Genomic DNA, 13,924 nt, shown 5'->3' with positions numbered 1-13,924 from the left:
TAGAAATAATGCAAGTGAGGAAGTAGTGAAGCAACATCTTTAAAACAACGAAAGAAAAAAAGGTGCCAACCTAGAAATTTCTACCCCATAAAAATCTCTCAAAAAGGAAGGTGAAATTAGAACTTTTTCAGACACAGAAAGTTGAAAAAACTCATCATCAGTACACCCACAAATACAAGAAATGTTAAAGAAAGTCCTTCAGGCAGAAAGAAAATGATATCAGATGGAAACCTGGATCTACCAAAATAAAAAACAAAAAGTACCAGAAATGGTAACCAAATGAATAAACAATTTCTTATCATTTAAATCTCCTTAAAATATAATTGGCCATTTAAATAAAATATTGTAAGGGGCTTACAGCAGCGGCCCCCAAACTTTTTGGCACCAGGGACTGGTTTTGTGGAAGACAGTTTTTCTATGGACCGGGGTGTGGGGAATGGTTTTCGGATGATTCAAGCACATTACATTTATGGTGCACTTTATTTCTATTATTATTACATTGTCATATATAATGAAATAATTATACAACTCACCATCATGCAGAATCAGTGGGAGCCCTGAGCTTGTTTCCTGCAACTAGATGGTCCCATCTGGGGGTGATGGGAGACAGTGACAGATCATCAGGCATTAGATTCTCATAAGGAGCACGCAACCCAGATCCCTCACATACACAGTTCACAACAGGCTTCGTGCTCCTCTGAGAATCTAATGCTGCTACTGATATGATAGGAGGCAGAGCTCAGGCTGCAATGCGAGCCATGGGGAGTGGCTGTAAATACAGATGAAGCTTGGCTTGCTCTCCAACTGCTCACCTCCTGCTGTGTGACCTGGTTTCTAAAAGGCCACGTGTGTGACCCTGGGGGCTGGGACCCCTGGCTTGTAGTATACGTAAAAATAAAATACAGGACAAGAATGGTACAAAGGTCTGTAGATGAGAAATGGAAGGATACTATTATTTTTGGTTTTTTCTTTTCTTTTTTTAAAATTATTTTTTCATATAAAATAGAGACCGGGTCTCACTATGTTTCCCAGGCTGGTCTTGAACTCCTGGGCTCAAGTGATCCTCCTACCTCGGCCTCCCAAAGTGCTAGGATTACAGGTGTAAGCCACTGTGCCTGGCCAGGGTTTTATACTATACATGAAGTGGCATAGTATCATTTGACAGGTAGACTGTGATAAGCTAAAGATGTACAGATGGTTCCCTCCTTAGAATGGCCCTACTTATCATTTTTCAACTTTAAGATGGTGCTAAAGAGATGCATATTTGATAGAAACCATAATTTAGTTCAGCATCCAATAAATTACATGAGATATTCAACACTTTATAAGAAAATACGTTTGGCGTCAGATGATTTTTGCCCAATTGTAGGCTAATGTAAGTGTTCTGAGCACATTTAAGATAGGCTAGGGTAAGCCATCATGTTTGGTAGGTTAGGGGTATTAAATGCATTTTTGGCTTAAGATATTTTCAACTTTCGGCCGGGCGCAGTGGCTCAAGCCTGTAATCCCAGCACTTTGGGAGGCCGAGACGGGCGGATCACGAGGTCAGGAGATCGAGACCATCCTGGCTAACACGGTGAAACCCCGTCTCTACTAAAAAAATACAAAAAACTAGCCGGGCGAGGTGGCGGGCGCCTGTAGTCCCAGCTACTTGGGAGGCTGAGGCAGGAGAATGGCGTAAACCCGGGAGGTGGAGCTTGCAGTGAGCTGAGATCCGGCCACTGCACTCCAGCCTGGGCAACAGAGCGAGACTCCGTCTCAAAAAGAAAAAAAAAAAAAAAGATATTTTCAACTTTCAGTGGGTTTACTGGGATGTAATCCCATAAATTAAGGACCATTTATATACTGTAAACGCTAAGACAACCACTAAAATAACAAAACAAAGGATTAAAGCTTGTAGGCAACAAATGGGATAAAATGCAATCATAAAGTATATTCAATTAATCCAAAAGAAGGCAAGAAAAAAAAAAAAGAAAAAGAAAACGAAGAACAGATAGAATACTCATAGAAAACCAATAGCTGGCTGGGTTCCATAGCTCATGTCCATAAGCCCAGCACTTTGAGAGGCTGAGGTGGGAGGATCACTTGAGCCCCTGATTACTTGAGACCAGGCTGGGCAACATGGCGAAACCCCGTCTCTACAAAAGAATACAAAAAAGTCAGCCGGGCGTGGTGGCACATGTGTAGTCCCAGTTCCTTAGGAGGTTGAGGTGGGGAATCACCTGAGCCTGGGGAGGTTGAGGCTGCAGTGAGCCATGATTGTGTCACTGCACTCCATCCTGGGTGACCGAATGAGATCCTGTCTCAAAAAAAAAAAAAAAAAAAAAAGAAAAAGAAAAAGAAAAGAAAGAAAAGAAAAAATGTAGTAAGAAGATAGACCTAAAATCTAGCTATATCGTGAGCTGGGATTGTGCCACTGCAATAATCACATTAAATGCAAATGATCTAAATACTCAAAGGGTAGAGATGAGCAGATTGGTTTAAAGAAAAACAAGATCCAACTATTTGCTGCCTATAAGAAATGATCTTTAAATATAAAGAGACACATAGCCTAAAGATGAAAGGGTGGATTAGGGAATGCCATGCTAATGGTAATTAAAAGAAAGCTACAGTAACTATGGTACTATCTGACAAAGTAGGTTTCATAGTAGAGAATGTTAACAGGGATAAAGAAGGTCATTTCATAATGATACGCAGGTCAATTAACTAAGAAGACATAATAATCCTAAAAGTAGCCCAGGTGGTGGCTTGTGCCTGTAATCCTAGCACTTTAGGAGGCCAAGGTGGGAGGATCGCTTGAGGTCAGGGGTTCAAGACCAGCCTGGGCAACAGAGCAAGACCTCATCTCTACAAAAATTCAAAAAATATCCAGGCATGGTGGCAAACACCTGTAGTACCAGTGACTTGGGAGGCTGAGGCTGGAGGATCACTTGAGCCCAGGAGTTCAAGGTTACAATGAGCACCACTACACTCCAGCCTGGGTGAAAGAGTGAGACCCTGTCTGTTAAAAAAAAAAAAACAAAAAAAACAAAAAAAACAAGAAATTCCTAAAAGTTTATGCACCCAATAATGGAGCTTCAAAATACAGGCATATTAACTGTAAAGAGAAATAGACAAATCCACAATTATCGTTGGAGATTTCAACACTTCTCTCAACAATAAATGAAATGAGTAGACACAACACAGGTATGCCTCAACAAATGTCAGCTACTATTGTTATCAGTCACATTTCAATTAACATGTGTTGAAGCTTTCAGAAGAGACCCAAGACCCTGCACCTCCTGAGAGGTGTGCAGGTAGGTCTATCAAGCGTGTTAGGGAGCCCGGGGCCTGAGGCAAGGACATCTTCCCCCACCCCCAGCACCTGCCCCTTTAGGCGCATTTCTTCTTGCTCTCTGGCTCCCCCATGTGGTCATCCTAGGTTCAACACGTGGCTATTGGGCCGAGGGACAAGGCAGGACTGACCACAGGAGCTTCTTTTTCTCAAGGGTCTGGAAAGGTAGAGACCGGGTTAACGCAGACAGTGGCATGTCTGCAGGAGGGAGCAAAGGGCTGGGAGCCAGGAAACACAGAACTCCAAGCCAGCGGAGTCACCACTGGGTTGAGGGGTGATTGGCAGGGGCTGAGGACTGGCAGGGGCTGAGGGGTGATTACAGCAGGGGCCCTGCTAAGGCTTGACAGCGTTTGGGGTTGCGGGTGTAGGCAGAAAGGCAGCAGGGACCTGCAGGGCTGAAATGCTGGCTGGCTGGGCTGATCTATCCTGGAACCCTGGAAGCCATCTGTCCCTTTGGTGGGTGGGGACAGGGACTCATCCACAGGGTGGAAGAGTGACTTGGGGCCTCAATGATAGTTATAAGCCTTAGAGCAAAAAAATGTCCACTCAGATCACAAAGCCAGAGAGTCCTGGTTTTATATCCAGGACGATAACCCTACTTTCTGGTGTTTTGGAGAGTTGGCAGAGCCAGACCATAAGGGTTGTGTGTGCTAATCCAGATTTAGACTCCTTTTGAAGGCAATGGGAAGCCACTGAGGGTTTTCATCACAGGAGTAACAAAGTTAAAAAATCTAGTAAGACTCTTAGAGGTACCAGAGATGGCCTACGACTGTCACCTAGAATGCTCATGCTTTTGTCCACTCACGCTTTCACATGCCTCTTCTTGATGGAACCTCACAGGGTCCCATTTCTCCGAGGAGAAACCTGAGACTCAAAGAAACTAAGAGGCTCGTCCTGGCTCATATGTCAAGTATTTCGTCTACACAATCTGGATTAGAACCTAGCTATTCAGGCATACAGGTTAAGAGTCTGTGTTTTAAGAAAACCTTTACTGCCTTTAAAAATATGACATCACGGCCAGGCGTGGTGGCTCACACCTGTAATCCCAGCACTCTGGGAGTCCGAGGCAGGCAGATCATGAGGTCAGGAGATCACGACCAGCCTGGCCAACATGGTGAAACCCTGTTTCTACTTAAAATACAAAAATTGGCCGGGCGCGGTGGCTCAAGCCTGTAATCCCAGCACTTTGGGAGGCCGAGACGGGCGGATCACGAGGTCAGGAGATCGAGACCATCCTGGCTAACACGGTGAAACCCCGTCTCTACTAAAAAATACAAAAAACTAGCCGGGCGAGGTGGCGGGCGCCTGTAGTCCCAGCTACTCAGGAGGCTGAGACAGGAGAATGGCCCGAACCCGGGAGGCGGAGCTTGCAGTGAGCTGAGATCCGGCCACTGCACTCCAGCCTGGGCGACAGAGCGAGACTCCGTCTCAAAAAAAATAAAATAAAATAAAATAAAATAAAATACAAAAATTAGCTGGGCACGGTGGTGCTTGCCGGTAATCCCAGCTACTCAGGAGGCTGAGGCAGGAGAATTGCTTGAACCCGGGAGGTGGAGGTTGCAGTGAGCAGAGATCGCCCCACTGCACTCCAGCTTGGGCGACAGAGCAAGACTCCATATCAAAAAAAAAAAAAAAAAAATGACATTAGGAACATCTGAAAAGCATTCGGCTATTCAAATAACACAGAAACAAAGGGCAAGAGGTGAGAGTCTCACTCTACCCCTTTCAATGTCCACCCCGTCCCAGGGTGAAATCTCTTTCAGTAGTTAGCTGAGCACTGCCAGGCCCTTGTTCTGCACTTACACACACACACACACACACACGTGTATATATACCTGCAAAATACAAATGACCTGGTCCTATACGTACTGTGGAGGGACCTGCGTTCACGCACAATTCCGTATCAGTATATCCAGATCCACGTCTCCTTTGGAAGAGCACCTTGGTATTGGTAAGAATAGCTGGCAATTCCTTCTCAGCATCCCAGGAGTTCTCTCCACTGCTCACGCTGCCCCTTAGGCACTCCCTGGACCCAGTGCCCTGGTAGTCCAGGCACCAGATGGCCAAAGAGAGTGGCCTCTATAGGGCAGCATTTCCCACAAATGACACCTGAAAGGACTTTAGAACAGTGCCTGGATTTTTTTTTTAGACAAGGTCTCACTCTGCCACCCAGATTGGAGTACAGTGGCATGATCATAGCTCACTGCAGCCTCCTTCTCCTTGGTTCAAGCTGTCCTCCTACCTCAGCCTCCCAAGTAGCTGGCACTACAGGTGCACACCACCACACCTGGCCAATGTTTTTAATTTTTAGTGGAGACAAGGCCTTTCTATGTTGCCCAGGCTGGTCTCAAACTCCTGGGCTCAAGCAATCCTCCTGCCTTGGCCTCACAAAGTGCTGACATTAAAGGTGTGAGCCACTGTGCCTGGCTAGTGCCTGGCTTAATAAGTATTTGTGGAATAAATTTGAGGCAGTCCTTAGACACATATTAAAAGAAATTATAAGTGTCTATTTAATGTGTGCTGAGAAAAAAACTCCTAAGTACATCACACCAGTGATTCAAGGGTATTTTAAAATTTCCTTTAATACAAGTTTATTTAAATTTAATAAAATAAGTCTATTTAAAGAGAAATGTTAAGTAAATAGTCAACAGGTGGAACATGAGCAGGGCCAGAGTCCTGAGTGGGGAAGGTGCCTGAGTGTGGTCTGGGAATGGCCATGGGAGGGGCTGGCCTTTGCCGCTGAGGGCCTGGGAGCCTGGTTGCCGAGGTTGCTGACCAGGGACTGTCTTTGTCCATTTTGCGTTGCTATATAGGAATACCCAAGGCTGGGTAATTTATAAAGAAAAAAGGCTTATTTGGCTAGGGGTTCTTCAGGCTGTACAAGCATTACACCAGCATCTGCTTGGCTTCTGGGGAGGCCTCAGGAAGCCTTTACTCATGGTAGAGGGGAAGCGGGAGTAGGCGTGTCACATTCGAGAGAGAGAGCAAGAGAGAGATGCTAGAGTTGTCTTAAACAACCAGCTCTTGTGTGAACTAATAGAGCGAGAGCTCATTCATTATCGCAAGGTCAGCACCACGCCATTCATGAGGGATCCACCTCCATGACCCAAACACCTTCCACCAGTCCCACCTCCAACACTGGACGCCACACTTCAACATGAGATTTGGAGGGACATACATCCAAACCATATCAGGGACTCTGGAGGGTCAGGAGGAAGGGGTCGGGCTCTGGGCCTGCTGGCATAACACTTGAGCACTGGCTGGAAGGGATTGCAGTGGAAGGGGTAGTGCTTATGTTTCTCTTTTGCAATCCGTGCATTCCATGTACCAAGAAAAGTGGCACCCAAGGCCAAAGGGACCATGCTGCTGGGGTTGCCCTGGGCTGCAGCGGGTGATAATGAGAATCCACAGTGGTGGGCAAGGACAAAGACTTCTTCTCTTGGGGCCAGCTTCTCCATAGGCAGCGAAAGGACTGAACCAAGCCATCAGAGGCCTCACTTCATCGTGAGCCACTGAGGGCTTTTTTCCTCCCAGGGGTGACATGATAAGAGCCCCTTAAAGACCACCAGAAGTATAAATTCTTTGGGGTATAAAATCCTAAATAAAAGAACTGCAGCTGTTTGGGTAACTGAGTGTGGTCTTTAGCCAATAGCGATGATGTTCCTTAGCAAATGAGGCTTAAACTGAAAAAGGGGTCTAGGGTAGACTTGAAGGAGATTTGCTTGGTCACACATGGGTACCCAAGGAAAAGTCAGACATCAGACACCTCAGAGATCTTTAAGGAGAGACTCCGAAACCCTCGTTTCTGTGGTTGACAAAACGACCACAGAACAACTCCCAGTGGCCTTCCTCGGTTTCTGATGCCTGTTTCCAGTGACCTTTTGAGTTTGCCATTGGGGATTCTGAGCTCATGCCTGCCTGCTTCCACACCTGTCCCTCCTTCCTCACCAGCTGCCTCCCTCTGGTATGGCAGAGACAAGACAGTTAGAACCTTGGGATTGTTGCTTTTAAAATGTTGAGGCCAAATACTTATCTACAGGGTGATCTCAATCATGTTTTGAAAAAATATATGAATGTTCAGGAAGAACACATAAAAATGTTAATAAAGAATGGTTCTCTCTGGATGGGGGAAAATAAATGATTTTCTTTTCCTTAAACAGCAGAGAGGGCCAGGTGTGGTGGCTCATACCTGTAATCCCAGCACTTTGGGAGGCCAAGGCGGGTGGATCATTTGAGGTCAGGAGTTCGAGACCAGCCTGGCCAACATGGTGAAACCCCATCTCTACTGAAAATACAAAAATTAGCCAGGCACGGTGGAGCACACTTGTAATCTCAGCTACTCAGAAGGCTGAGTGAGACAGAATTGCTTGAACCCAGGAGGTGGAGGTTGCAGTGAGCTGAGATTGTGCCACTGCATTCCAGCCTAGGCAACAGAGTGAGACTTCGTCTCAGGAAAAAAGAAAAAAGATCAGAGAGGAGAAATACCACTGACATGAGACCCTCTAAGCCATATATACCCAAAACTAGCTGAGTTCAGACCTGAGCCCCTGCTCCCTTAAATCCCCCAAGAAAACAGCACTAGCACATGAAGTTAGCTCAGCCCAGGTGACGATGTCAAGGTGAAAGAAAGCTCCATCTTGAGATTTAACAGAAAAGCAAGCCAAGGCGGAAATGAGCATAAACAGGCTTTTCAGAAGAGGCGAGTGGGCCTGGAGCAGGGCCCAGGTTTTATTGATAGAAGGCTGGGTCCTGCCCCAGTTCTGCTGAAGCATGCAGTCAGGTCTGTCCAAGGCAAATACAGCAGCAGCCTGATCCGGTCGGCCCAGAAGCAAAGCCCACGCCAGGCTGTTTGCCCACTGGGGGCTGTTCAGCTCCCACGTGGGGTTCTTGGCTCTTTCCTCTGCAATGTTTCAGTGGTGTTTCTGCTCTAGACAAGCCCTGATTTCACTTGCCAGAGGGTTCCAAGGTTGACTCCTCTCTCCAACAGATGAAAGGGAGTCACTCTGTTTCCAAAAACTCAGACTTGAAAGCACCTCTTCACTGCTGACATTTGGAGGATGAGACAATGAATCCAGCCAATTCCAGGCCTCCCCGGGCCTTTTGCCTGCCACACTTGGGAGCTGGCTAGGCCACTCTAGGGCGGGGTTTCCCAGTCTTGGCTCAAGTGACTTTTGAGGTTAGATAATTCTATGTTGTGGGGGGCTGCTCTATGCAATACAGGCCGGCTAGCAGCATTCCTGGCCTCTTCTAGAAGTCAGTAGCATCCCCTAAGTTGTGACAACCAAAAATGTCTCCAGACAAACGTGCTAGGGGATGAGCAAAACTGCCGCCTTTTGAGACTTGCTGCTCTAGAGGAAGGAATAGAAAGAGACCCAAAGAGGAGACCCAGAAAGTAATAGGGGCAGCCGAGCTCCAGGGCGGGGCACGGGCAGGGCTGAGGAGACCAGAAAGGACAGACACTTGAAGCTCCCAAAGAGAAAAGCAAATCGAAACCAGAAAAGATTGCTTCGATACGATTTTTAGGAAATGTTGCTTTATGGTGTGCTATGTAACCTCCTCCCTCCATCTTCCGAGGAAAACCTTTAGGAAACATCTGCACTGCCCATCAGCGCTTTTGGGGGCCAGATGTGCCTCCCCCCTTTCCCTGTGCCCCACCCTGGATGGACAGGTTCCTGCTAAGGGCAAGGCCCTTCCAAGAGGCCTGGTTACATTCAGGTTATACCAGAAATAGTTACTATCGCAGCGTCTTTGATGAGATGTTCAGAGTTTTAAAATATACATTTTAGAACCAATCCAGCATCACCCTTATAAAAACATATCATTCTTGCTTTCTAATAATTCTTTGTCCAGGGAGAGAGAAAGGCATGGGAGAACAGCTGGGAGGCTGGTAACACCCATGGTGAATTAGGCATTTGAACATTGTTGATTGTGTTCCAGAAAAAGCATGTGATGGCTACTCTGGAGACCTGGGGCTGCTCGTGAGTCCCCCATCCAGCACCTGGTTCCCCAGTATAGTTTCTCAGAGCACCTTGAGATTTTTCCATCAGAGACACAGGATATGTATTTGTTTAAAGTCTCGCTCCCCTACCCTACTGTAAACCCTGGATGTGTAGAAGCCATGTCTGTTATTTTCATCATTAAGTCCTCAGCATTCCTGGGCCTGGCACATGGTAAACATTTGAAACTTATTTGTTAAATGAACTAAAGGATGATATTCTTACTTTTCTGACTTGCAACCTTCATCCCACACATTAAGGCTTAAATCAAACATCACCTCCTCTGGAAAGCCTTCCCTGATTTCTCCCAGCAGAAACAATTGTATTATATATCCAAATGCTTGGTTCATACTTTTATTGCAACATGCATCACAGTATGTGCTATTTGTTGGTATTCTGCCTCCCCTGCCAGAATGTAAGCTATCTGAGGACAAGAACTGTGATGTATCTTTTATTACCCCAACTCTCACTCATGCTTGGTACACAGTAGCTACTCAATAAATGCTTGTTCAATGCCAGAAGCAACAAACACACTCCTCTGTCTCCATTCTAAATCCTAGAAATCAAAGTTCAGATACGTTGCAGTTCAAGTGTCTTTACAAAACCCAGAACCAAAAACTGCTTTGGACATCCATTTTCTGGTTCTTTAACACAGGGAGGGAACATTTGCCCAGCCCCTCTGAAGGTTGGGCTGACCTGGCTGGACAATGTGCTTGAAATGCCTCAGCCCCAGCATCTCCACTGTCCCAGGGCTGTGAGGCCTTTAGGGACCGTCAGAAGGCTTTTCTGGAAGCCACCCCACTGCTCATCCATACCCACACCTCTGGCTCAGAGCCCTAAGCCACAATAGGCTCTGTACTGGGGGAGAACTACAGGGGACTTCTGAGTATCTTCAGAGTTCTCTGTGTCACCGCCCCTAGTCCCCTTGGAACAGGGTGTCTGTGAACTCCATCCAGTGCATGTGGAATCTGAGGCCTCATGCCACCTCCTGCTCACCAGAGCTCCTGGGAGAAAAAGTGGAAGCTGGGGCACCGGCAGAGGCTGTTCCCACCCTGGCATGGGAGCTTTGTCGCCTACCTGGCTGAAGGTCAGGGTGAGGGTGCTTTCTGGAGAGGGTCTGTCCCGGGATGAACCCTCCTGCTGACTGCAGTCCAACCGGATCAGGCTGCGGCATTCTGGGTGACAGGTGAATTTACAGTCTGGAGGAAAAGAACCAAAGGGAGATTAGGGGACAGGCAGGATTCCTCCCCACTTTCACACAGAGAAATAACCTGGAAGATTGCATTAGTTCCCAGTGGGAAGAGCAGTGCAGGAGAGAAGTGGTGGGGCGGGAGACAGCGTGACAATGCCACCCTGCTCTCCGAGCCCCCAGGAAGGATGCAAGTTAAGTGCTTTACATGTTTGCAAACTGCTTTCACCTGCATTACTTTGTGTGACTCTGCAATCATTATTATTTCCATTTTACAGATAGAAAACTGGGGCCTAGAGACTGAGTGACTTTCTCAAGGTCAGATCTTCTGCCTCCCAGACTGGTGGTCGGGGTTTGTGGCAGGAGTCGTGACAGCCTGGATTTGGTTGCATACCTGGGGATTAGGGGACCACTTTTGGTTGATAAAGGCTCAGGCACCTTGAAGCGCTTTTCCTTCCTTCTAGCAAGCTCCAAAAATTCAGTACATTTGGTGTCGACTTTTAAAGCCACCACAGAACACGCTGTCTTGGGGAGGAGTGATGGCTCCTTTTCTCCCCTCTTTTGGGGAGTTTGGAATGACACCTCCGTCTCCCCAGCTGCCCCTTCCCTTACTCACCCAAAGATAAGCACCTGGGCCATGTTTCTTGCATGGATTTTGCCACTAATGTCTGCAGGGGAGCACCCTGACAAATGTGGGGACACACAGAGATCCAAGAACTGCACGACCTTCCTACCCATGGCCCGACCACCTTTCTGCAACAGCGTCTGGAAGCTCCACTGCTCATCTCTCTTGTGCTCGAAAGTGAAGCCCACCAATATCCTCTCCTTCAGATCCCACGGTTCGCTAGGCCTCCCTCCTCCTCTCACTTGGAGACAGAAATGAATGAAGTCAGCTCCCTGGGGCATGCACCCATCCACCTGCAGGCACCCACATGCATTTCTGGGCCCTCCGTGGGAGACCTCTTGCTCAGCACAAAAACAGCCTCCCCTTTAGTAATGTGAAGGGTACAAAGGGAAGTGCAGGCCAAACTTCTGCCTGCAGTGCCCAGAAACACCAGGGCTTTGATAAGGGAGCACTGAGGCCACAGCCCTCAATGGACAGCATTGTTCCCGGCGCTGGCCCTGGGACACACCTATATGGCTCGGGCAGAGCTCTGAGCGATGAAGAATGCTCTGGGGATGCCAAAAAGTGGCAACAAGGAAAAGGAGGAAGGATTGAAAGCTCACCGAACTCCACGGTGATGAGAGCTGCCATAAAGCACAAATGGGAAGGCACCTGGGAGAGGAGGAGTTTCTCTCGCCTCCTCTTTTAGCTCTCGTCCTATTGGCAGAGGTAGTCTGTGTCCCTCTGTGCATCTGAATCTCTCTCTCTCTCACACACACACACACACACACACATACACCCTGAAAACATCACCATGCTGAGCTGGACAACGCTAAGGAGCAGAAGACTCTGGGAAGTGTTCTGGGATTTTATAAGAAGCTTGTTTGAGCACCAAAAACTTTGTTCCATCAGACCATGTAATCACAGGCTGCAGCAAAACCTGAAGCACATCTTCATATTTCCTGGTCCTGGAAATGCCAAGCTCAGGGCTTTTAGGCCAGCAGAGATGATGTCAGAGCCCCCATGCCTTTCTCCAAACCCAAAAGCAACAGCCTGCAGGCCTGACGTGTTCAGGGATTGGGGAGACCCATAAGATTCCAAAGACAGGGCCACTTTCCACTAGAGCCCGGTGGTTAATTCTCCACAGACTGCAGTTCCCTTAAGGCAGCCCATCACGGGCTGCTGCCAAACCAAACCAAACCAAACCCTATCCTTGGTATTCCACCGTCCTCCACAATCTTCAGCTGGCGCTCAATTTATGTTTTGTTTTTTTTGTTTTTTCTTTTTGAGACAGGGTTTCACTCTGCCACCCAGGCTGAAGTGCAGTGGCGCTATCATGGCTCACTGCAACCTCCACCTCCTGGGCTCAAGCAATCCTCCCACCTCAGTCTCCTGAGTAGCTGGGACTGCAGGCGCCCACCACCACACCTGGCTAATTAAAAAGGGTTTCACCATTTTGCCCAGGCTAGTCTCGAGCTCCTGGGCTCAAGTGATTTCCCCACCTCTGCCTCCCAAAGTGCTGGGATTACAGGTGTGAGCCACTGCACCTGGGTAGGTGCTCAGTTTGGATGAGGAAGGAGGGAGGGAAAAGTGAAACTCTGGGTGGAGCACAGCTTCCAGGAAGGAAGGGGTCAGCCCTCCCTGGACAGCTAGTGCCATCTCCTCTGGCAGCAGCATCAATGTCTGGAGCATGGGGACTTCCTCATGCTCTGTGCCAGCCACAGGGTGAGGATGAATTAGACAAGAAACCTGGGAAACCCAGGCTCACTGGGCAGATGGGATGCACATGTGAAAAGATATCTAACAACAGAGACAGCCCAAAGCAGGGGCCTGGCTGTGGCACAGACTTAGGAAGCTTGCTCAACCAGAGACAGTTGCCAGCCAGAGCAGGTAGGGAGGGCTTCAGGGTGCAGGCAGCTCTGGGGAGCTTCCAGAGGAGATCAGACTCCAGGTAACCCCTATGACCTAATCACAGGGGCCAAGAGGAGGCATGGGATTCTGTCATCACTAAAGAGAACAAGGATCTCGCCAACAAGACGCAGCAACAGATTAGGGAGCAACATTTGTAGGTTCTAGCTGTAGTTTCTCTGGGAGAAGAGGCATTTCTTGATATTGACATTGCCATCTGTAAAGTCAAATGATCCTTTCCCCTTTCTAACCTTTCCTTCCAACGAGAGCCCCTATCCCTATTCCTAGGGGATGCTTTGAGGAAAGCAAATGTGCTTCCAGGATTTGGAAGAGGGGCCTATGAAAACATATAGAAGGGGACAACTGTAAAGGGAAACGAAGGAGACAAACCACAATAGGAGCCCCTCTCCCCAGGAGGGAGCCACAACCAGGAGCTGGGATGGAGGGCCCAGGACCTCAGCACCCAGGACCACTGGAACCAAGTATGATGAACCAGGTGGCTTAAACAGAAAATTACTGTCTCGCAGTTCTGGAGGCTAGATGAAAATCAAGTGTTGGCGGGACCAGGCCTGCTCTGAAATATGCTGGAGAGTCCTGTGTTGCCTCTTTCTGGCTTCTAATGATTTGCTGGATTCCTCGGTGTGCAGTTGCATGACTCCAGCCTCTGCGTCCATCGTCACGTGGCATTCTCCCTGTGCTTCTGTCTTCTTGTAAGAATACCAGTCATATGGAATTAGGAGGCCACCCTACTCCAGTGTGACCTCATCTTAATGACACCTGCAACTACCATATTTCCAAATAAGATTGCATTCTGAGCTACTGGGGGTTAGAACTTTTTTTTTCTTTTTTGAGACAGGGTCTCACTCTCTCACCCAGGTTGGAGTACAGTGGCA

General features: G+C 47.9%; 1 protein-coding gene across 2 annotated transcripts in view; it reads right to left on the bottom strand.

The window, feature by feature from the left end:
- Positions 1–13,924, bottom strand: part of RASSF5 (Ras association domain family member 5) — a 79,546-nt gene that overhangs the window by 40,719 nt on the left and 24,903 nt on the right. For both annotated transcript variants that reach the window (XM_005540637.5, XM_065540921.2), the window contains exon 2: positions 10,408–10,529. In XM_005540637.5, the coding sequence (XP_005540694.1) occupies positions 10,408–10,529 (122 nt within the window). The remainder of the gene's footprint in view (positions 1–10,407; positions 10,530–13,924) is intronic.

This window comes from Macaca fascicularis, chromosome 1 (assembly GCF_037993035.2).
Source record: "Macaca fascicularis isolate 582-1 chromosome 1, T2T-MFA8v1.1".
Classification (NCBI taxonomy): domain Eukaryota; kingdom Metazoa; phylum Chordata; class Mammalia; order Primates; family Cercopithecidae; genus Macaca; species Macaca fascicularis.
The sequence above is the reverse complement of the archived record's forward strand: the minus strand, read 5'-3'. Positions and strand labels throughout refer to the sequence as shown.